This window comes from Rhinatrema bivittatum, chromosome 6, assembly GCF_901001135.1.
Source record: "Rhinatrema bivittatum chromosome 6, aRhiBiv1.1, whole genome shotgun sequence".
NCBI classification, from domain to species: Eukaryota; Metazoa; Chordata; class Amphibia; order Gymnophiona; family Rhinatrematidae; genus Rhinatrema; species Rhinatrema bivittatum.
Window position 1 is genome coordinate 46,669,944 of NC_042620.1, and position 25,005 is coordinate 46,694,948.

The 25,005-nt window shown below is 43.8% G+C and overlaps 1 protein-coding gene across 1 annotated transcript in view; it reads left to right on the plus strand.

Moving 5' to 3' along the window:
* Positions 1–6,199: 6,199 nt before the first annotated feature.
* Positions 6,200–25,005, plus strand: part of GPR39 (G protein-coupled receptor 39) — a 214,613-nt gene continuing 195,807 nt past the window's right edge. Inside the window, exon 1 of the mRNA XM_029605352.1 lies at positions 6,200–7,461. Coding sequence (XP_029461212.1) covers positions 6,591–7,461 — 871 coding nt within the window. The 5' untranslated portion in view covers positions 6,200–6,590. The remainder of the gene's footprint in view (positions 7,462–25,005) is intronic.

Here is a 25,005-nt window from a genome sequence, read left to right on the forward strand (position 1 = left end):
TCTGATCAATTTATTTGACTGGATGACAGAGAGTTGGATCAGAGGAGACCATTACATGTAGAGTACGTGGATTTCAGTAAGGCCTTTGGCATAGTACAGTATAGCAACTTATAAGTAAACTGAGCACCTTGATATGGGCCCTAAGTGATTGACTGGGTTAGAAACTGGTTAAGTGGAAGGGACGAAGGATGTTACTAGTGATTTGCCACAGACCAGTTCTTTTCAATGTTTTCATAAACGATATTGCAGAAGGAATAATCGGAAAATTTTGTCTTTTTGCAAAGAAAATCTGCAACATGGTAAACACCCAGTAAGGTGTGGAAAATATGAGAAGAGATCTAACAAAGCTTGAGGACTGGTCTAGAAGCTGGCAACCAAGATTTAATGCTAAAAATGCAGGGTCATGTATATGGGCTGCAAAAACCGGGCCTGGCCCCGGCATCCAATCTAGGTCCTGGCATAAGGCCTAGGCCAAGCTTGGGTCTAGGCCTCCATGCCTCAGCCTTGCATAGAGCCTAGGCTTTTGTTTTGGCCTAGGCCTAGGCCTCACCAGCAGATCCCCACCAGACCACCAGGTAAGTGGGGGCTAGGGGGGAGTCTGGCCCCAGCATTTTTCTGGTGGGGACAGGAGGCCGTCAGAGGTCCTGTTTGTTTTTTTTTGGGAGAGGAGGGATTTAATGTTTGATTCTTCTTTTTTTTAATGAAAGAAATGAATTAAACATTAATCAAAACAATTTATGGGGGAAAAATCCCCCAAAACAAAAAATGAAACACATTTTTTATCCCTGCACATCCCTACTAGATACACATATGGTATTTTTCAGCCATCATGTTTCCAAAGCAAATGAACCAAACCACAGATATACCCTCCCCTTCTCCCCCAAAAAGTGAACAAAATGAAAATTTACCACTGCACATCTCTGCGGTTTATGATTTTGCTTTCATCTGTAGTGATGATCTATCTTCGCCTCATTTTTATCGGTTATATTGAATTTAACTTGTTAAACAAACCACTATGTATAACCTCACTTTCGCCTAATTGTAATGTGCTTTGAAGTGGCTGCCCAGTCCCAAAAAATGGAATAGAAATCCAAAATTAAATTAATCTCTTGCATGTCTCCCTGTCCTCCTGCTTCCTTAGACTGTGAACTCCCCAGGCAATCTGCATGATTTCTGTTATTTATGCATTGTATCTGTGGGGTTTTTTTCCATATTGTATTTGTCAGCACTATGTAAAAAAATAAGATAACTTTAATATTAGAAATGTAAATGAATCATCTGACAATTGAAGGCCTTCATCGACTGACATGGGAAAGCAATATACACATTTTTTTAAAAATAAATATTAAGGGGAAGGAGATGAACAACCAAGCAAAGCACTAATTTCAATATAGGCTATGCATATAGACATTTAACTCCCAGATAATTTTGGATTGGCATCAGAGAGTTTAAAGTTCAAATCTTGTGAATAGTATTTGGAGAAATAAGATTTAATCCTGTGCACCAAATGAAGAGTTTTCACATATGTATTCAGCAAAGTTTTAAGGCAACACTACTAGCTAGAGTTAAAAAAAAAAATCAGCCCCCCTATTTCTTGTATGATCTGTTTCCTCTTTTGGTTTTATTTATATGCTGTATTTTTAGATTTTTTTTTGCCCTATTTTTTATTTTTTTTTAATTTGTATGCTTTTTCTCAAATGTATCTTTTAGCAAGGCCACGCCCCCAATTAAAAAAAAATATCTTCCTTCCTGGGCTCACAGTTCACTTGTTGATGTAGGTAAAGATGCACAAGGGAGACAGGAGCTGAAGGATCAAGAAAAAAGGTGTAAAAAAAAGTCCTTAAAAAACAGTTCAAGGTTCAAAGTCCAAGAAGACCATAGTGAGTACTTCAGACTGGATATACTTATGAAATTCTCCTGCTTTGGGTCAGTGAGGTAATCCTCATTATATCTATTAGCAAGGCCCCAATTCTGCAAAAGCTACTTGGTCAGGGAGATGTCTGCAGACATATTTAGGTGCCAGAGTGTGTGAAAAATAAAAATTCCCATTCAGTTCCCCCAAGTGTCTCGAAAATACATTTTCCGCCTCATTCAAGCATCTCCTCCCCCCCCCCCCCTTTTCTCCATTGGTTGATATTTGCCCCCTGGTGACATCCTGCATGTTTGGAGGGGGGCACAGCTGGATGAGCCGACGTCACCACTGGCCGTAGGCAGGAAGCCGGAACGGGTGCGCCACAGCTTCTCGCCCGCATTCACACGCTTGAAAAGTGCAGGAACCCTTATAACCCGCGAAACGATGGCAACCCCTCTCTGTCGGAGCTTGTTTTGAAAATGATTTTCTGTCTCGGCCCAAGGCAAAGCGGTGCCTCTGTTTGTCTCCAGTTCCGCAGCCGTGCCCGGAGTCCCCGCTTTCCTGTGGCGGGAGCTCAGACCTTCCTTCAGCAGTTCTGCGGCACATTTGAATAAGTCTGCATACAATATTTAGATTGTGAAACTATTTACGCTCACAGCAATGAAGCGCTTTTCAGATTTGTCTGAATAATATTTTATTGTATTCTCTTAGGCTTTTCTTTCATTCTTTTCTTTCTTTTCTTTATTTAAAATACTGATACTCTGCCCATAATGCTGCATGCTAAGCGGATTACAGGTACACAATTAAAATATGGTCAACAATAAAACATAGTAAAATGTAAAATTAAACAGCAACATCATTCCATTGGTACAGAAAAGGCTTCTGGGAAAAAAATAGCTTTTAATTTTTTTTTTTTTAAAAACCTTTAGATCATATTAAGCCTTTAGATAATATTAACAGAGGCCACAGCCTCTTTTAATATTATCAAGCATAAAGGAAGTTCATTCTTTTCTCTGTTATAGTTTCCTCTTTTTTTAAATTTTCCATTGCTTTCTTCTGTTTTCTCCTCTCCTCTCATATCTTCTATCACTACAGCCTGACTTTCCCGCCTAAAGCCTGCCTCCATCTCTACCCCATCCTGTTCTTTCGCTCTTCTTTCAGACTCTCTTCCTCCTGCTGTCTTCTTTTTGAACCCTTCTGTGGTTTTAACTGCCTCCAATCTCTAATTCCTCTGTCTCCCAGTTCCACCTCCTGCCTTTCTCCTTATGTAGCCTTTCGACCCAACCTCTCATCCATCTGGTCATCTACTCTCCCCTTCTCCCCTCATTCACCAGGTCAATTCTGTGCTCTTCTTTCCTCTCCCCCACCACAGCCAGGCTGATCATCTCCTCTCCCCTTCTCTTCTCCTCTTCCCACCAAGTCTATCCTCTGCTTTGCCTTCCTCCTGTCATCACAAGGCCGATACTCTGCTTACCCTCAACCATTCTGACCCCCACAGGTCTGGCGCCACGGGTTTGCAAACCGTGCAATTGCACAGAGCGGCACACCCAGTGGGTCGGGAGCAGGGAGAGGCCCATGCTGCTGCTGGTGGACCGTGGACCCAATCCACCGGCGGAGGAAGAAGGAGGTCCGGGTTGTCACCAGTGGACACGATGCCACTGGTAACAGTAGAAGGAGGCCCGGGTTGTCACCAGTGGACCCGATTCCACCGGCGGCAGAAGCAGGAGGCCACAACAGAGGAAGTCTATCCTTTAGCTCCTTCTCTGGTGCTGGCCCCACGATATTGAACACTTGTGGTGCTAGAAATTCCTGTATTCTCGGAAGATGAGAATATAGGAAGATCTAGCATGGCGAGTGTTGAATTACTGGGGTGCTAGCACAGGAAGAGGAGCTGCAGAATGGCTTTTCTCTACAAAGGAACAGGTTGGCATCAGCAGCGGATGAGGAATGACCCATGGACCCTTACTGCCCAGTCTGTATGTGTGTGTATGTGAATGGGAGGCTGCCTGTGATGGGTGAGTTTGTGTGTGTGTATAGGAGGCTGCCTGGGATGTGTGTGTATGGGAGGCTGCTTGGGAATTGTGTGTGTGTGAATGGGAGCTTGCCTGGGATGGATGTGTGAATTGGAGCCTGCCTGCGGTGGGTGTGTATATGTGTGTGTGTGTGTGCACATGCATGCATGGGAGCCTTCCTGGGATGAACAGGGAATGTGTGTTTGAGAATGGGAGCTTGCCTGGGGTGTGTACGTGTAAATGGCAGCTTGTGTGTGTGTGTGTGTGTGTGTGTGTGTTTGTGTGAGATGAGACACAGAGAGAAAATGGGGGGTGCAGGCAGATTAAAACCTGCCAGCAGCTGAAATGAAGATGTGGGCTGGATCAAGGCAAGGCTGGAACAGGAACACGGCAGGATCAGGAACATAGTGGGAACTAGCAACATGCACTGCAAGGCTGCAGGAGAACCTGTTGTTGAGGCACGGCTAGGGAGAGTGACCGGGGCTTATATACCCAGCTGGCTGCCTGATGTCATCTGTGAGCGCTGGCAGTCCCGATTCCTGCCATGGGACCTTTAAGTGGTGGCAAGCCTAGGGAGGTCCACTCAATCCCAGGCAGCTTCAGCGGTGTTGGCATCCTTGGGTGTGAGTGCGGCTGGTCCCGGGGACGTACCACAGCAGCCCAAATGTTACGACCTTGCCCTTTGCTCTCCGCCTCCGAAATGATTCTGGGGTCGGGAATCACCTTAGCCCCCAATTACCCTTCCCATGGGATCAACTGCAAAGTAAAAAGGGCAGGAAGGATGCCCATTCGCTTCCTGTCCCATCCGTGCAGCCTTCAAAATGGCACCAGTCGGCCCTAAGACCTGCGCCATACTGATGTCAGATAGTGACAGTCTCAGGGCTGGCAAGTGCCATTTTATTATATGGCCGCAAGAAGCCCAAAGTCGATCCTGCCTGCCGGGTGCCAAAGTTTAACCTGAGGCCATCATGTGACCGTGCAACAAAATGGTGCTGGTCTCAAACAGGGTTGCCAACTGGCTTCAGTCTTTCAAGGCAGAGTGATGCAGCCTTGGTATCACCCCCATTGCAGGGCCCGTAGTCTTGATTTCCCTATTACCTGCCCTACGAAAAGCAAGACTGCAAGTCCCATTGTGCAATGAGGCAACACCAGGACTGAAAATCTGGAGCCAACTGGCAACCCTAGCCTGAATGCCCGTCGGCTGGTGCTGTTTTAAAGCAGGCGCCTGGCAGGGCACGAGCAACTGGGGAGAGCTACAACGACCCCACAGAAGAGGTAAGATGGAGTTGGAGAAGGATCAATGAAGGACTAGTGTAGGGTGGGGGCCTAAAGGCTGTAAATTTTGGCAGCACTGTTTTTTCTTTTTTGTTACCTGGAATGGGGGGGGGGGGGGGTGAAGTGTTCTTTTTGTTTTTGTTTTTTTTTTTTGCTTTGTTTTGGAATTTATTTCATTTCAAATAAACAAACAAACAAAACAAATGAAAAAGAAATACAAATTGTGGTCTAATGTCTTCTCTGTTTGGCCTTTTCCGGTACAAGGCTTCGGATTTTTGCATGATCGAGCCCTGATTGTCACTTCTATTTGCTCTATTATCTAATAAAGCTTTCCTCACCATTAAGAAAAGATGGACTATCAACTGCTTAGAAATACCAAAAAATGGAAAAAAGGAGACTCCGCTCTCAAACTTCCAGTGCATTGTCGATTAAACAGAGCTACAATATAATTCAGGAAAAAATGGAATAAAGGATTCCAAACCCTCCCAAAACATTTTGAGACGCAATGAAATGCACCTGCTTTAGAAGGGTTTTTTTTCTATTATCATAGTTCCAACATATGCAGTCTGGTGACGAACCCGCATCTCCCCCTGTGGACCAATGGCACGATGACCTCTGAGCAGATGCAAGAAAAAAAGGAACAGAAATAAAAGAAAATACGAGGTTAAAAATACAGCATTTTTCATTCCTTGTATCCTAGGTCTGTTTAAATTTCTTTTTTTATTTCTTCTTGTAAAATAAACAAGGAAAGGCGAGAGTCACCTTCTGTGGCTAACAACTGAAAGGAAAACTGATTTTTTTTAACAGCCTGAGTAAGCTCATGTCTGGGAGTCCGACCTCACCTTTATGTACTTACAGGAGTCATAAAGTGACGTCAGGCCCAGGAGAAGATCTTAATCTACAGTAGGTCCCCTGTTCCCTCCTCCTCACATGATTAGGGCTAGGCAAACATCCATGCTATGTGTTGGACCTTCCCACACTACAGTCACACTGAAGTCAATGATTAACAAAATCCAGCCCCTGCTTTTAGGGAAAGGCTGCTTACTCAGTACAACTGCAGAGCTGTTCTTCCAAATCAGAGTTCATAAATCCTGTTCTTAGTACAGCATAGCTCAATTAAATACCTAAGCATTCCTGTGGAGCAGAATAATTAAGTAAAACCCCAATAGGTCAACACGACCACAGAAAGCTTTCAGATGGACAATTCAAACTGTTTTGTTTGCTCAGTTCCTGCAACTTTAAACACTTCCTGAAGAAGATCTGAAACTTGATTTCTGGTCACCCAAAGAGACGCAGAGAGGAGCAAGAAGCAACAGGACCAAAATACCAAATAAGAACGTAACCAATTTCCAGCTGGCTCTATAGCTGCATGATTTACTATGACAGCGATTAAAAATTGGATTATATAGTAAAGCACGTCTGGATTACCGAAGCACCATCAGCCCCTTACTATGGCTGTGAGACATCAAGATCCCTGTGCTGACCTCATTGACCACTCACATGTGCCGGATTTCGAGGTGAAGCTGGGGGTGAAGATCGCTCTCACTGTGCTCTATGGCCTCATCTTTCTGGCTGGGATTTTGGGCAATAGTGTCACCATCCGAGCCACCATGGTGTTGCAGAGCAAGGGCTACCTGCAGAAAGGGGTGGCAGACCACATGGTCAGCCTGGCCTGCTCCGATCTTCTGGTCATTCTGCTAGGCATGCCTGTGGAACTCTACTCGCTCATATGGTATCCTTTCTCCACCTCCTACGGAAATATTACCTGTAAGATCTACTGCTTCCTCTTTGAAGCCTGCAGCTATGCCACTGTCTTCCATGTGGCTACCCTGAGCTTTGAGAGGTTCATCGCTATCTGCCACCCTTTCAAGTTTAAATCGATTTCCGGCTCTTGTGCAGTGAAGATAATGATCAGTTTTGCCTGGGTTACGTCGATCTGCGTGGCTTTGCCTTTTATTTATGCCATGGGCACTGAGTACCCCCTGGAGCCTGTAGCAGGGCATAGAGTGGGGCCAGAGTGTAACAGGTCCTCCTCCTCCCGCCACCTGTACCATGGAGATGTCCCATCTAATATCACCATCTGCACCAGTCTCTCCTCCAAGTGGGTAGTTTTTCAGTCCAGTATCTTCAGTGCTTTCATAGTCTACATAGTGGTACTGGCGTCCGTCGCTTTCATGTGCAGGAGTATGATGAAAGCTCTGCTGCTTTCCAAAAACGGGACAGTGACAGTGAAAGGTCAAAGAGGAAGCTCTGCTGGGTGCATGAACAAAAATATCAGCTCAGAGGCCAGGTCGGCCAGGAAGCAGACAATCATCTTTTTAGGTAAGTTCACATTTCATGAGAAACTAAGGGAATACCGAAAGTCCTAGAGAGGAATAGTCACTTGTCCTAGGTAGAGTGGTTAAGATTAAATTCATTATCAAGCATTTTCTCTTAATTTGTTTGTTTTTTGTTATATTGTTCTAGGAAATTTGGAAATAATATAATTATCTCACATAGGAAAAACAAAGGGGATAAATGTTCGACACAGCAGATCGTGTTAGGTGGTTTCCTTGCACCATAGACTATATTTAACATTCTCACATCTAATGACATTTCAGAGGACGTCGTATTGACTGGTTACATTCCATTAAGGTGCTTTTCTATTTTAGATCCAGTGGGGTTCCTGTTTTAGAGTCCAGGATTGCTTGTGTGTAAGAATTTCAGGGGAGAATGGGTTTAGTGAGGAACAGAAGAAAGCAGATAAACATTCTTTTGCCTGGTATTCATCGTGGGAGGAGAGAGAGAGTCGTGGGCCAAAGGCGAGCAGCAAGGACCTAGGAGACCGTGAGGTGCCTGCTGTGGAGGTAGAATTCAAGGTACTGGCACAATTCCAAGTCAACAGGGCTATGGAACTTCATAGCAAGGTAATCGGATTTTTTTTTTTTTGTGAGAAAAATGTGGAACTTGTGTTCCCATGGATGGAGTTACAAGTGCAATGACCGAGGAGTTTAAAAAGATAATGGGAGAGTATTTAATATCAAGTCCCAAATTATGTCATTTTCTGATCCCGTGAAACATTTTTGTATTTCTTATCGAAAGAAATATTAGTGGCCCGGTGTAAGTTATCCGAGATGGATAGTTCCACAGGGAACCAGATACGAAAAGAGGCTGCTTCAGCTTTCTCTAGAAAGTAAATCCTCTCAGCCTGGCACATACTTGGAGACCACACTGCTCTGAATTGGGTCCTAAAGTTCTTCCTATTGATTCGTTCAGTAACATTCTCTTTCAGAAAATAAGAGTTTTCCGACCTTTAGTGTCTCTGGCTTTCTTTTCTGCTTCTCACTGTTTGTTTGTTTTTCCCACCCTCTCTTCCACTTTGCCTTGTCGTTTTTATTCTCTCTCTGGCAGACATCCTGGGGGGGGGGGGAGGGGGAGGCAACATCAGCGAAGGATCCATCTTTCAGGTTGGCGTGGGGCCCAGTGCAGTAATGAAATGTGGGACACCCTCTTACCGCAGCAGGTATGTCTCTCACCCTCCCCCCCCCCCCGCCTTGTTCACCTCTCTCTCACTCCCTCCCCACCTCTTGATTACAACAACACTCTTACCTTCCTCACTTGCATTTCTTCCTTACTTTTACCTCCCTCTTGCTTTCTCAGCTCTGTCCTCCCTTGTGCCCTCACCCCTTTGCTCTCTCACGTTTCTCCCATCTTACCCCTGCTCTCTCACGTCTCTCCCCTCTTACCCCTGCTCTCTCACGTCTCTCCCCTCTTACCTTTTTGCTCTCTCACGTCTCTCTCCTCTTACCCCTTTGCTCTCTCACGTCTCTCCCCTCTTACCTTTTTGCTCTCTCACGTCTCTCTCCTCTTACCCCATTGCTCTCTCACGTCTCTCCCCTCTTACCTTTTTGCTCTCTCACGTCTCTCCCCTCTTACCCCTGCTCTCTCACATCTCTCCCCTCTTACCTTTTTGCTCTCTCACGTCTCTCCCCTCTTACCCCTGCTCTCTCACATCTCTCCCCTCTTACCTTTTTGCTCTCTCACGTCTCTCCCCTCTTACCCCTGCTCTCACCTGACTTTCTTTGCATGCTCTCATTTCTCCCTCGCTTTCTTGCTCACTCCCTGCTCTCATTCCTCTCACCCACTTGCTTATGTAACTTCCTTGTCCTTTTACAGTACCCAGGGCTTCAGACGTACACACAGCAAACCCTAATACTTAACGTTTGCCAATTAAAAGTTACTGCTCTCATTTTTTAAATGTTTTAAGCCACTCCTATCAAATGTCCCTGATTTCTTAGGCTTGGTCATATGTTACAGATTGCATCAAATGGAATGATTGATCGGGTCCTGCCATTTGTGATATCATTTGTGCCCTGGTATCCAATATGGTTTAATCAGACTGAGTGAGCATAAGGCAATTTATGACTGTCTTGCTAATATGGCTGCTCGCTGGGGTGTAGTCTAATTTTAGAGGACCTGCTTAAAAAAACCTAATCGCCTCAGTGCTGGCTCAGTGCAGGAGAGGTGGGTTTGATTCCTGAGCCTGGCTTTTGTTTTTCAGGTTGGTCATGGCTAAAGATGCAGAAGCGGCGTTTGCAGCGTCCCATGGGGAGGGAGTCCCTGCCATTACACAATGGTGACACCTAGTGGTCAGACTTGGTGTATGCGTATTATCTTCTGGAAGAAGCCAGAGGTGGCCTCCGGTCTAGGGTACTTGCAGTGAAGAATAGGTTAGAGGTGGGAAAGGGGGTAAGGAAATCAGGAAAAGTACAGTAAAATTGCATAAAGGCTTATGGGGCTAGCTTGAGTTGGGGCTGTGCTTGAGTTGAAAGCCCAAAAGGAGCAGGAGAAAAGTACCAGACTAAAACAATATAGCATCACAATGCATTTTTTATATTTATTGTCACCTTTCATGTGTACTTATGAAATGCTGCACACCACACCAAAGATACAACTTTCTTTATAATTAATGGCTCTTCCGAATCAACACTTTATGAGTTAGTCTTTTTAAATAGTGCCATCAATATGGGGCCTGACATTATCCATAAATATTTTAGAAATGCCCTTCATTTTTTGGGTTTTTGTAAAATTCAAAGTTACTGATAGAAAGGTCCGTTTTCAAAATGTTTTATGCGTAAAACAGGATCTGAAAATTGTCCTACTTTTATCCATGGGGGAAAAGGGTGACCCTGGAAAAATGATGTCATTTTTTCCCCCTCACTGATTTCTCTCATTTTTATTTTAGTTGTAATAAGCGTTGACAAATTCCCAGGCAAAAAACATAAAAACTGAAAACGAAAGACCATGCAAATGACAAGATCCAGCTGCATTGACGCACACACCAAACACAATTCACCACAAAGTACAGGTCTTTGCTAATTTTCTGGGTCATCTTTTAAAGGATACAGAGTGAAGTGGTTTCAGAAGGGCACCCGTTAAGGAGGATAAAAACCTAATCCTGGAAAAGTAGAAACAGGAGGAAATGGAGGTGAACAAAGCGAGTGGTGATGCCTGAGGAAGGGTCTGGCCTATAGGCAAGGGGTCCTGCTACTACAAACCTGGCCAGAAGTGATTGGCATCCCTTCATCAAACTCACTGATTTCTTCATGGCCTCACAGACCTATCTGGGTCACGAACTAAGACATCAGGGTGGTGCAGATGGTAACGACAGAAGTTAGTTATGATATAGCTTATTAGCACACCTATGATAATGTACAGTAGTGGCCAATTAGCTATTATTTACCTTTTTTTGTAATTACAGTGTTTGCTTTAATCTAGTGAGGATTCATTTGGTTTCATATGTATCAACCACAATGTATTTATTCCAGTCCAGAAAGCTGTCCTGTAGGATTACAGCAGGATGTCTTGTTATTCTCTGGAGAGACATGAGAGATATGTGGGGAATTAAATACAGGCTGCCTTGAGTACTGTAATCTACCATGTAGCAACCAGTAACTCCATAAATGCATGCCTGCATAGAAAAAGTCCAAGTAAGGTGTCACTGTATGTTAGCCTTGATTATGACAACACATTAGATAATATGTGTTTTATGGTAGAGTTCTTTCCTATCCCATTCTCTAGATCAGGGCTTCAAAAACCTGTCCTGGGGACTCCACAGCCAGTCGGGTTTCAGAATATCCACAATGAATGTGCATGAGATAAAGTTGCATACCACGGGGACTCAGTATATGCAACCTCATCTCATGCATATTCATTGTGGGTATCCTGAAAACCCGACTGGCTGTGGGGGTCCCCGGGAAGGGTTTGGGGAAACCCTGCTCTAGTTGATGACAGCACTGCTATTCCTCCCAATACCACATGGTATACAGTGATTTCTTCAGACCTGTAGCAAGCAAGTTTGCAGGTAATAACAATATGACTCTTAGAAATGATGGTTCCAATAGAAGTCTACATTACTATTATAAAGGTTTTTTTCTTACGAGGAAGAGAGTCAGATCCTGTTTCCAGTCCAGGCCCATCTCTTCCGCAATGGTACAGTGAGTGATCACCTCTTCCTGGGACATCGGTTTTTCCAAGAGTGATGCCCGTCTCCTCCCCCCTTCCCTCACTTCTCTGCCACTGTAGTGATATCTTATCCTGGCTACCCTGTGGATCACATCTGACCTAAAAATCTCTTCATTTGTTCTGGAGCGCTTTTATCTTCCTTCAAGCCACGCCAATGTTATTACAGCAGTTTGAACTTCACGCCAAACCTGTGCCTTCTAGCATTGAACATGGTTCCAGTGCGCTGGCCGCAGAGCTATGGGGGAGAAAGTGAAAACATTTCATGGACCAAAACACCTGAATTCGCTGGGATAAAAGTGGAGCTGGTGGGTCTTCCCATCCTTTCTGTACTTGGTCTTCCATTTCTCAAAAGCCAGTGGAGCCTTTGTATCCTTCTGGTCCCTAAAGCCCTGGCTGCTGGAACTCGTCTGCCAGTCTTCAAAGGCGGGGGTCCTTAGAGTTTGCTTTCTCTTCTCGGTCTTGGGCCTTATCTGGAGTGCCTGGAGCATTCATTCTGCAACAGGCCAAAGCCTTGGGTAAATGCAGGCTCCCCTAATCTTTCATTAGCATCATGGAGGGTGTTCATTCTCTGAAAAGAGCCAGGTTATCTGTAAATCAAGGGTATATTTGGGACCTGTTCTTGAGTGCTACATGCTGCTTATCATCTCTTTTTAGTATCTTTATTGATTTGGCCTTGAGAGATGCCTAAATAGTTGTCATGGCTCTGGGCGTAACTATTGAATAAAGATACCCCTTTGTCAGTTGCTTTGCTTTTCTATAATTAGGATGACATTACTCTGTGCCTGCAGTATAACGTGCTTGATTGTCATCCTGATAGGTATTTGCAGAGCTTTACAGAAGTGACCTGAGAATGTTATACTTTTAATATTTCTTCCTAAGGAGCAGAGCCATGTAAGTGGTTTGGAGCATTTTTAAATGACTGAGTGTGGTGATTGAAGTGTGGGCAAGGATTTTTTTTACCTCTTGACCTTTGTTTTAACTGATGTCATGGCAGCAGAATGCTTGATTGGCTTCCTCTCCCTAATTCCACGTTAGTGACTTTGCATATCCAAAAATGATTAATGAAGGTCATGCACATTGTAATGAAGTTGATAATATATTGTGCAAATTGGCGTAGGGACTGTCCTAAAAAAAGACATATAGAGAGCATTTATACTTTTCTTAGATACACAGGGCCTCGGAGTAGGTTTTTGGAAAACAGAATGTGATCATTTTGATTTGCAGGATCTTGGAGAAAAACTTTGAGTCATACATTTTTCTAGGTCTGAAATATGGGTTAAATGAGCCCCAAAATATTGTGGTACCATACTTGTGCAGTTATGTTCTGCAAGTGATCCTCATAAAATGTGATTGCAATTCATCCAAATTTATTTATAGTGGTTATAGAAAGTCTATACCCCCTTGAACATTTTTCACATTTTGTTGTACCAGTGCACCACACTTGCATACATTTAAATTAAAATATTTTCCACTCAACACACCATACTCCACACATTCCAGGGCCTAAAATGCTTTATCTGGGGACAAAGCATATATGTAGCCAAAAAGAAAACTGAAATCTAATTGGATAAGTCTTCACACCCTGCATCAACATAGAAACATAGGAATGATGGCAGAAAAGGACCAAATGATCCATCCATCCTGCCCAGCAAACTTATCATAGTAACTGCTGGCCGTACAAGTCACCCCCATACTTAGTTTCCTAGATCATAAAAGTCAGGGCGCTTGTTGGTTGCTATTTGAATCTAGTTCCCCATCACCTCTTGCCATTGAAGCAGAGAGCTATGTTGGAGTTGTATGAAAAGTTTCAGGCTTATTGGTTAAGGGTAGTAACAGCAGTTACAGCTGACAGTCTGTTGGGATAGGTCTCTACCAAACTTGCACACCTAGATTTATCAGTGTTAGACCATTCTTCTCGAAAAAAACAAACAAACAAACTGTACTGGCTCTGTTAAGTTCCTTGGGGAGCGTTGATGGACAGCAATCTTTTGATTGGCTTGAGGTTGGGGCACTGTCTCTGTACCATTCCGGGACATTTACTTTTTTGTTCAGTGTAGCTTTAGCTGTGTTTTGTGTTGTTGACATGCTGAAAGGTGAACTTCTGTCCCGTTTTCATCTTTCTTGCTGTTTTCCTCAAGGACTTTTCTATACTTTTGCCATTATAATTGCTCCTTTTATCCTGAAAAGTGCCCAGGTTCCTGCCAATGAGAAACATGCTTATAACATGATACTGCCACCACCAGGGATGGGGGTCGCTGGGAAATGTGTTGTGTTGGCTTTGTACCAAATATAATGCTTTGCATTCAGGCCAGACATTTCTATTTTAGTTTCATCAGACTACAAAACATTTTGCCACATGGCTACAGTATTCTCTTTGGGGTGGATTTTAAAAGGGTTAAGCACGTACGTTACGCGCGTAACCCTTAAAAAAAAAACCTGCACGCGCCGAGCAAGCTCCGGGACGTGCGTATGTCCTGGGGCTTACAAAAAGGGGTGGGGTGTGAGTGGGGCGGGGCATGGCAAGAGTCTCCAGGCACAGCGGCCAAGGACATTGCAATTTTTTTTGTAACTCTTTATTTAACCAATTTCAGGCATACACATGAAAAGAAGGAAATAGCAATAAATCAAAATCACAGCTGAATCACATCAGAATCACATCACAGCAGTATGCAAGACAGAGTAACTAAAATCTACAATCCCAGTACAACCAGCTGAAGATTACTCCAGGCCATAATATTTGAAGTATGGGCCCCATATTTGTCGAAATTTAAATCCTTTATTCAAAACATCAAATCGTAATCGTTCAACATCCGCTATATTTCTAGCCTAAGCTTTCCAGTATCTCAGATCTGGATTAGATTTCCAGGAGGTGGCAAAGGTAAACCTTGTGGCCAGGAGTAACTGTCCTATTAAAGAGTGAAATTTAACAGGTACCAGAGAATCCTGTCAAACCCCCCCAACAAGCCCAATTTAGGTAATCACAATGTTGAAGATATTTGCAATCTCCGCAGCACTTCCTGCCAGAACCCATGGCATCGCAGGGCAGTGTCACCACATGTGGCGTATCCTCTCCAACAATATGCACTGTCTCCAGGGAACATCTTCACCTAGCAGATTGGAGTGCGATGTGTTCTGTGTAGCACCCGCATTCCCAGATCTACCCGTCCACAGCAGATCCATATTCCCTTCTACCCAAATCCTCATCCAATTTATCTATGAGGTTACGAGGAGCACTCGACCCTTCCTTACCCCCAGTACATATTAGTCACCCCTTTAACAGTTCCACTCCCAGCGCACAAATAGGATTCCATCCCGTCTCAAGGGTGCAAGGGATTGTGTAGCTCCAGTTTACCTTCCAGAGCCCGTCTAAGCTGCAAGTAGGAGGCATGTCATTGCGATTCTTTATACCCATCACTAGATTTGTGCCTTTCCACAACTTTGCCCCCTAGTTCTTTTGACAGCTCCTTTTTGCTCATGGTTGGGTCTTTGCTTTGAAATACACTACTCAGCAGAGAGACCCACAGGATCTGCTGAATTGATCCTGTCATCATGTGAATCTGTACAATGTAACAAGGTGAGGCAATTCACTCAGTGCATTCTTTATATATTTAGGATTGCTTCAGAAGTATAAGGGGGGGTGGACACTTATCCAACCAAGCTATTCCATGTTTTATTTCCAGTTCATTTTCTAAAGAAATCTGGAATATATTTTCCACTTAGCAGTTGTGAGGTAGGGTTTGTAGATTAACGTTTCAAACACTATTTTAATGCATTTTACTTCCAGGCTATAAAGCAGCACAAAGCAAACCTTCTGAAAGGGGATGCAGAAATTCTATAATCACTGTAGTTACCCCTCTGTTTTTCTCTCCAGTGATTGCATAATTATCTGCACTGTAAGAAATTCTCTTTGGGGTACTCCACACGTCAACAGAATGATTTTGTCCCCTCCCTTTCCATTCTTTTTTTTTTATTATTATTATTTTATTTATGCATTTAACAAAAACATACAAGAATACCTCTTGACAAGAAAAACCAAGGAATTTCCACAATATTATTCCAATAATATCCATCGATTAAAAAAAAAAATAAAATAAAAATTTCTCAATATCAATTCCTTAACTATAGCCCTCTATTTGGGGCAGATACAATCCTCAACCTAAGGAATTTCTCCCTTTCCATTCTATATCCCCGCAATCCTCCAAACTCTGCTGTCTCTTCTCTCTGCACGCTAGTCCCCATCCACAGCCTTGCCATTTTCTTGTCTCCAATTTCTGGAACAAACGACCATTTGACATCGGACTGCCATGTATTTCTTGATTTAAAGTCACAGTGCACGCAGAACTGCCTTAAAAAATTCCCTATAGAATGGGCAAAATTGAATTTTGCCACCCTTTGCCCCTTCCCCCTAAGCCCTGGTTGCGACTCCTCTTTCCAGGCTCAGTATGTATTTGAGAACTGGTGGCAGACTGTGGCGTTTCTATCTGCACTTGCGCTGGGTGCTGACAGCAGCAACAGCAAGGTCCCGCTCTCACCCTCCTCACCCTTGCCTCCTCTTGTTGTGACTCCTCCTCAGTACCACAGTGCTTGGCCTGCTCTGACCTGTCCTGGTTGTGGTCATGTCCGCTCCCTAAATCATAGCAGCCTTCTGCCCTGGAAAATACTCGGGTGCACTTCTGTCTACATTCCATTGCTTCCCCTCTGTGATCCGCTTTTATATACTCTATATCCTAACCTTGTCTCTCTCCCTCTCTCTCTCTCTCTCTCTCTCTCTCTAGCTTCTGACATTTACTTTCATGGACTGTGCTATGCTTGTCCCTTCCTTTGGCTGCATTTTTTGTTCACTTGGCGACTATCCTGGTTTTTGTACTTTGACTCTTGGCTCTCGCCATCTGTTTCCGTAGAGAAGTGGTTTGGTATAAAGGCACTAAACAAATACCAATAAAAATTTAAAAAAAAAAAAAAAATCAAATTGAAAATTTGTATTCAACAGTGTTCTCTTTATTTGAGCATCAGCGTTTAGAATTCTTGCATAAACACATTTCCTGCTTAGCTTTCCACGGTCGCCTCTTGCACTCATAAATCTCCCGAGTGATACACAATGTATTTCAAATATTAACCTTTAAAACTGTGTCTCACTAATTAGCTTGAATTAGGAAACAAATTAATGAAGTGAAAAGAAAGGAGTGATAGCATCCATCCATCAGGTTAATTCAAACTAATCTATTTCATGATTTTCATGAAATAAAAATTATGCCGTTAGGCACTTTTTATCCTAATACGGGAAAAGATATAAATTGTTTACAAACCACAGGCTTTAAATGTAGTGAGGCCCCCTCTTGACTCTTTTGCGAACAGATGGATCAAATTAAAACAAATATATGTTCATTTCGAACATATTTCGCCTTCAGTGTGAAATGGCGTGCATAATAATATGCCTCAGAAGATAGAAAGGCAATAAATCCCCAATTCAACATTTGTTTTCCACTGGCTGCTCCAAGTTGTGACTGCTAGTTGTACACTCTACAAAGAAATTCATATGTTCACTGTAGATGAGAAAAATAAAGTGGAATGCTTTTGTCTGCTTTGATATATGAGTCTTCTCCCAGTTTTCAGCTTAATTAGTGCCAAATTGACATTTGATGGAAGCAAACGGAAAAAATGTTGAAATAAAAAAAGAATGTTTTTTTTTTTTCGTGAGGAAGGGAAAAATAAGGTTGACGCAGAGCTTTGCAGAGCCAGTTCTTGATTGTTTTAACTTTTCAGAAGACTGAGCATTGTAATTTGAATTCTGTTTCATATCTGGGAGGCTTTTCTTTTTACTCTTGTAGGGTGGAGTATTGAACTGCATTGTGAAACCTGATGTGTTTAAAGGATAACAGTTTCAAGCAGAATATGTTTTTAAATATAAAGAAAAGCCTGCCAACAAATCCATGGATACTAAAACGGAAACCATTAGGGAAAAAAAGATAACCATGGGAAAAAATAGGCAATTCATCCATCACTGTGCATAAACTCGAGGAGGGTGTATGCAAACAAACATTGTCTACAAAAAGAAAACAAAAGTGCAAACAAGTGAATTGTGTATATCATGGAAATTTCTTAACTCACTTGGCATCGCCAACAACACAACTTGTACATGTATTGACTCAATAAATATGGCTTTGTCGAGGGTATTTATGGGTCTCCTTCCAAATCTAACAATCTACTCTATTTCCTAGCTTCATGCCTCTTAAGCAGTCCCTGGTCAGTTCATCTTCATGGGACTTTTCTTTCTTGATTTACTAAACTTTGTGTTCATTCTGAGCTACAGTAGATTAAAGCAGTAAGCCACCATAGCTAGCGTCACGATGATATTATGTTTTCTCTGTAACTGGAGCTTTGACTGGTCTGTGCAGAGGGCTGGTAGCTGTATTAGACCTGGAGAGAACTGGAGTAGGTTGGCCCTTTTCCAATCTAAGGGGGTCATTTACTAAACGGATCGCACGCGATAAGGGACATTTCGCACGCAAAAAGTCCCTCATCGTGTGGAATACCAGGATGGGGGCCGAGTCGGGGCGGCGTCAACCCTGGAAGAGAAGAAGTCGGGGCGGCACCGGAGCTGATGCCGCGAAGACTGCGCCGACAGCAAAAGGTAAGCACCTTTATCGCTGCCAGTTTCTCGCCGAATAACTACACCTTTTATGGTGTAGTTATTCGGCGCGACGCCAGCAGCGATCGTACCACGGAGGTGCGATCGCTACCGGCTAGCGCAGGACCGCCTCCCGCTTCCCCCCCATCCCCCCCCCCCCCCCCCCCCGTTACTGCCAGGATTCAAAGAACCCAGCGGTATTAGTAAATTCTAGGGGTGTGCATTCGTTTTGAACTTAAATGTAAAACGCAACTTTTTTTTTTTTTTTTAACTTAAAAAAGTGATGAGGCGTAAACGATCGGATTTCCAACTTATTCAACATAGCTATGTTGAATACGTTGGAAATCGCGATTGTTGATCTAAATAAAAATTTAAACCCCTCACCCTCCTTAATCCCCCCCCCCCCCCAAGACTTACCAAAACTCCCCAAGCTGGCCAAAAGTTCCATGAGGGTCCGGGAGCGGACGTGCGGGGAATCACGTGACGTCCGCGTCACTCCGACGTGGCGCCGACATCACGTGGTCCATCGCGGTTCCGCTCCCGGACCCCTCGTTGGACCCAAACGGCACTTTTGGCCAGCTTGGGGGGGGCCTCCTGACCTTATGAACTTATGAACTTAAACTTTTGGTCTGCACATCCCTAGTAAATTCATCCCTAAAGAGCCACAATCTGTTTAGCCTTTCTCCATTAGGCAACTTTTTTAATCCTCTTTATCATTTTGTCACCCTTTTCTGTTCCTTTTCTATGTCCACTATGGCTTTTTTGAGATGGGATAGCCAGAACTGCACATAATACTCAAGGTGCGGTCGCAACATAGATCTATACAAAGTCATCATGATGTCATCTATTTTGTTCTCTATTCCTGTCTAAATAATTCCTAACATTTTATTTGCCCTTTTGACTGCTGACACACACTAAGCTGAAGATTGCAAGGTATTGTCTGCAAGGACTCCTAGGGGCCTTTTCCTGGATGGTGACTCCTTACATGAAATCTAGCATTGTGTACGTTTAGTTGGAATTATTTTTACTTTGCACTTGTCCACATTAAATTGCATTTTTATTTAGATGCACAGTCTCCTAGTCTCACAAGGTCCTTCTGCAGTTCCTCAGGATCCGCTGCTGTTTAAACAACTCAAAACAATTTTGTGTCATTGCAAATTTTGGCACCTTACTCGTTGTTCCTTTTTCTAGATCATTTATGAATATGCTAAATAGCACCAGTTCCAGCACAGCTATCTGGGGTATTCCACCAATGACCTTTCTCCATTTGGAAAACAAATCATTTAGTCTTACTTTCTGATTCCTGTCTTTTATCCGGTTACCAATCCCAAATAGGACACTGCTTTCTATTCCATAGAGATGTGAATCGTTTTTTGTGTTCGTGTCATTCTTCGTTTTTTGGCCTACGCGGGAAATGTCGGGGTTTTTTTCGGTTCGGGTATTTTTTTTCACGAAAAATCATATTTTGAGTTAGTGCGTGCTAACTCCCTATTAGCGCGCACTAACAAAAACCGTTAGATTTTGTTACTTTTTGTTAGTTTTTGTTAGTGCACACTAATGGGGAGTTAACGCGCACTAACTCCCATTAGTGTGCACTAATCCGAAAAACAAATTTTTGCAAAAAAACGGGAAAATCCCGATCGTTTTTCGGGCTCCCCGAAACATGCCGAATTGGACAATTTCGTTGAAATTTTCTAATTCGGCAAAAATGAATGCACATCTCTACCATGACCTCTCACAAACCATGCCGCTCAGACTACATCCCCATCATAAGGCCTGTAATCACTTAAGGAAATCAGAGTTGAAAGGGGACCTGGTGCTCTCTCCCTCCAGGCCCCAGAAGAAGGAATGGAAGAAGCCCATCCCTTTGTGTCCAACCATTCTGTACTATCTTGTAACTTGTAAACTGTTATGAGAGCGATGTTAATGCCTATACTAACCTCTTAACATTGTATCTGTCGAAACTTGTAAACCGTTATGATGATGAAACCGAATGACGGTATATAAACCTCGATAAATAAATAAATATCTATACTGGCACCAAAAGCATTTTCAAAATGTGTGGGTTACAGTATTTTAACTCCTGGAAAAAGTTTTTTTAGCCTACATTCTGAAGGGAAGAAGGCTTATGAGATCATCATGTGCATGTGTGTGTCTGTATGTGTAGTCTCCCCCTCCCTCCAATAACTTTTGTGTTGACTATCCTGTTCACACCAATTTTTAGTTAATATAAGGTAGTACAAGGGCATCCTGACAGGGGTTGGTTTTCCTTTTATGGATGCACATACAGACATGATCGTCTTGGAAGGTAGGCGCCATTAGTTCTGCATAGAACTTCTTCTTACTGATAGCCTGACCGATTTTTACTGACCATCAGGACTGGCAGGAAAAATGTGTTTCAGGCATTGTCGATTATCAGCATGCGAGCGAAGATACGCTGGAACTTTTAGTCGTGTGTGCACGTCCGTGCTTGTTTTAAAATATACCAATCGCGCATAAGTAAGCTCCTAATTTTAAGAGGTTGCTTGAGCACATCCAGCATTCATGTATCTTTCTTAGGATTTTGTCTGCTTTTATGCACATATGTAAGCGGATTTTAAAGCATGCTCACGCGAACCACATTCCCAGATTTAAAATTAATCCACCAGTTTGTCCAGTTAATATCAAGGTCTTCTACACCCTTCTGGTTCTTCATCCTGCATGCCCCCCAGTTGACCCAGACCCCTCACCCTGTCTTATAAGCCCTAAAATGCAAGATCTGCAGACTTGCTCCTCATCAAGACCAGCAGTAAAGGTATGCATATATCTTGCACACTCGTGCTGCAGTTTTCAAACACGAAATTATGCACGTAAGTGTTGGCCCCGCCCTGGAATGCCTATGCCCTGCCCCTTTTCCACCCCCTTAATCCTCAAGCACTCACGGGTACATATACATGTAATATGTTGGGTTTTTTTAAATCCGCGTTGCTTGCTCACAACCTACATATACACACATGTGGGCAGTTACACGAGCAATGCTTTTAAAATCAACCTGTACGTGTGTGGAGGGTGGGGATGGGGGTCCTCTTCAAACTGGAGAGCCTGCTCTGGGGTGGGGGGGAGGAGGAGAATCCCACTCCAAACTTGTCTCTTCTCTTCTTGTGAGCCTTTCTTTTTTTGCAGAAGTTAGGTCCCTTTTAAACTGAAGCGCATAGGCCCCGCCCTTTTATTTATTTATTTGTTTTATATACCGTCTGTTGTTATTACATGTGTTTTAGTGGATCCTTGGGTGCTGTGGAGATGACCACGCCCACGGGGAGGAGCCCCGTGAGGAGCCACAGCACTGGGCTAGACTCTATACACAAAACACCGGAATTGAACCCTTTTATTATACAGCTTGAAGTAGCCACCAGGTGGCAGTGGTGAGTTGTAGTCTCAGGGGCCTCGGCAGAGGGAGCCCTTCTCTCCTAGATGACGTCAGGAGGTTCTGTAGCAAGGAGTTACTGTGGATGAGACAGATGAGAGATTAGAGTACTCACTCGGTGTTAGCTGTTATGGATGCGATTCCAGCAGATAGTTGTAGGTACAGACACTGAGGAAGGGAGAGCAGGCCCTCGAGGAGCGAGTACCTGTTCCCTGAATGGCACCTGAAAATAGAACAGAGGGCCCTCGAGGAGCGGGTACCCAAGTTAGTAGTAAAACCCCGAAGGGCAGAAGGAGAGCTTCCTGCAGGCAGCAGGAAAGCGGCAGAGTAGCGCAGACAGGAACAGTTCAAGTCTATTCGAGCCTTTGCCAACTCAATGAGCTAGCAATCTTGAGAAGCAGATATACCCGGGTGGGTGTGACGTCAGATGAGGGAATGCCCTCGAGGTTTGCACCACTTGGCGAAAGAGAAGGTACAGAGAAGGGCTTCCAAAATGATAAGGGGAATGGAACAGCTCCCCTATGAGGAAAGACTAAAGAGGTTAGGACTTTTCAGCTTGGAGAAGAGACGACTGAGGGGGGATATGATAGAGGTGTTTAAAATCATGAGCGGTCTAGAACGGGTAGATGTGAATCGGTTATTTACTCTTTCGGATAATAGAAAGACTAGGGGCACTCCATGAAGTTAGCATGGGGCACATTTAAAACTAATCGGAGAAAGTTCTTTTTTACTCAACGCACAATTAAACTCTGGAATTTGTTGCCAGAGGATGTGGTTAGTACAGTTAGTATAGCTGTGTTTAAAAAAGGATTGGATAAGTTATTGGAGGAGAAGTCCTTTACCTGCTATTAAGTTCACTTAGGGGCGGATTTTAAAAGCCCTGCTCGCGTAAATCCGCCCGGATTTACGCGAGCAGGGCCTTGCGCGCCGGTGCGCCTATGTTCCATAGGCCTACCGACGCGAGCAGAGCCCCGGGACTTGCGTAAGTCCTGGGGTTTTTCGAGGGGGCGTGTCGGGGGCGTGTCGGGGGCGGGGCCGATCGCGCAGCGTTTTGGGGTCGGGACGTGGCGTTTTGGGGGCAGGCCCGGGGGCGTGGTCGCACCCTCCGGAACCGCCCCCAGGTTGCGTCTCGGCGCGCTAGCGGCCCGCTGGCGCGCGGGGATTTACTTCTCCCTCCGGGAGGCGTAAATCTCCCGACAAAGGTAGGGGGGTTTTAGATAGGGCCGGGGGGGGTGGGTTAGATAGAAGAAGGGAGGGGAAGGTGAGGGGAGGGCGAAAGCGAGTTCCCTCCGAGGCCGCTCCGATTTCGGAGCGACCTTGGAGGGAACGGTGGCAGGCTGCGCAGCTTGGCGCGCGCCGGCTACACGAAATCGGCAGCCTTGCGCGCGCCAATCCAGGATTTTAGCAGAAGTACGCTGGATTTTAGTAGATACGCGCGTAGCCGCGCGTATCTACTAAAATCCAGCATACTTTTCTTGGCGCCTGATGCGCCAACAAAAGTACGCGAAGGCGCGCTTTTTTAAAATCTACCCCTTAGAGAATAGCCACTGCCATTAGCAATGGTAACATGGAATAGACTTAGTTTTTGGGTATTTGCCAGGTTCTTATGGCCTGGATTGGCCACTGTTGGAAACAGGATGCTGGGCTTGATGGACCCTTGGTCTGACCCAGTATGGCATTTTTTTATGTTCTTATGTTCTTACTTAGACGTGGGTTGCATGCGCGTGCACACCCTAGCAGGTACCTGGGAGGAGCAATGGCATACGGCTGCACCATAGCCATTCCAGGGACACCAGAGAGGTCAGCTTGATGACGCTGCGGTAGCCATCTTGCTCAGGTAAGCGGGAGAAGCCAAGATAGGGGTGCAACAAGCGGGGCGAAGCCGTCGAAGACTGACGGACACAACACCGTCATTCCATGTGAGAATCACTAGTTCATATTGGTTAACAGATAAAACATATAAAATATAATGTGTGTTACAAGATGAAAAACGTTCACAAAAACAGAGGAAATACATCGGAAGATATCAAACATGAAGACAGAGCAGGATTAAAGGGAATTGCAAGGGGAGGTTATTGTATAAGAAATATATAGCTTACCTTAGTCATGGGGAACTCAGTCAACTGGAAAGGCATCTTTGAATCGGCATTTTTCAACCTGCCAGTGACGTCACAGGGAGACAGAAGAGGCAGGTGGTGTAGTCACAGCCATTCTTTCCCCTGCAAGCCAGGAAGGAGAGCCAGAAGATAGATTTGAAAAGAATGGAGTAGTCTAAACAGTGGAGATGCAACCTATCAGATAAAGCAGTGACCTATGAACCAGGGAAGCCAGGGATCAAATTCTGCTTCTCCCATCAATGCTTCTTGTGACCTTGAGCAAGTCACTTACGGTAATCCTCCTTTGCCTTAGATATAAACTTAGGAGTAGATTTTAAAATGTGCGAGCACGCACACACACACACATGGGATGCCGATTTTATAATCCGCATGTGTGGGCGGTGCACGCAGAGGGGGGGGGGGCAATTTTATAAGATTACACACGGCGACGCAGTGGGGCCTCCCTGAATTTATTTATTTATTTAAATTATTTCTATACCATTTTTGCAATTATATAATTGATCAAAGCGGTTTACATAGCAAACAATAAAATAATAGCAACTAAAAAGATAAAAATCAATTACAAAAATAAAATGCACTGATTAAGTCCAATCTTTGTTAGAACAAAAAAATAAATATCTAAAAAATTAGGCAGAAATGAAAGAAAAGAAACAAAAAATAATAAAGTTGTAGAGAAATACAATTCATTTCAAATCCCTATGCTAAACTTACTGGTTCTTTATAAACTAGAAAAAAACCCACTAATATAGTTTACTTAACTCAAGTACAGAGAGAAAGCGAAGAGTAGGAAGAACCTAGAAGAATTTATAATGTGAGATGCCTGCTCCAATCTGGTATGGATAAATGACCTATTGGCCTGTAGATCCAAATGCCTCTATAAACAGATGTGTGTTTAACGATTTTTAAAATTCTTTATGGTTTGATATTTGTCTTAAGGCATTTGGTAGCGAGTTCCATTAAATGGGACCCGCTACTGAAAAAGCCCTCTGTCTTGTTATATATGTAGTCCAGCTAACCGGATTGAAGGAACCTCTAAAAGGTTCATGTTGGTGGATCTTAATTGTCTTGCTGGTTTGTAAAGACGCAAAGATGTACATAGCCAGATGTTGTCTTGATTATTTAACAGAGCATGTATTAAAGATAATACTTTATATTTGATTCTGAATTTGATTGGTAACCAATTTGATTGGTCTTTCCCTCACTTCTCCAATTGG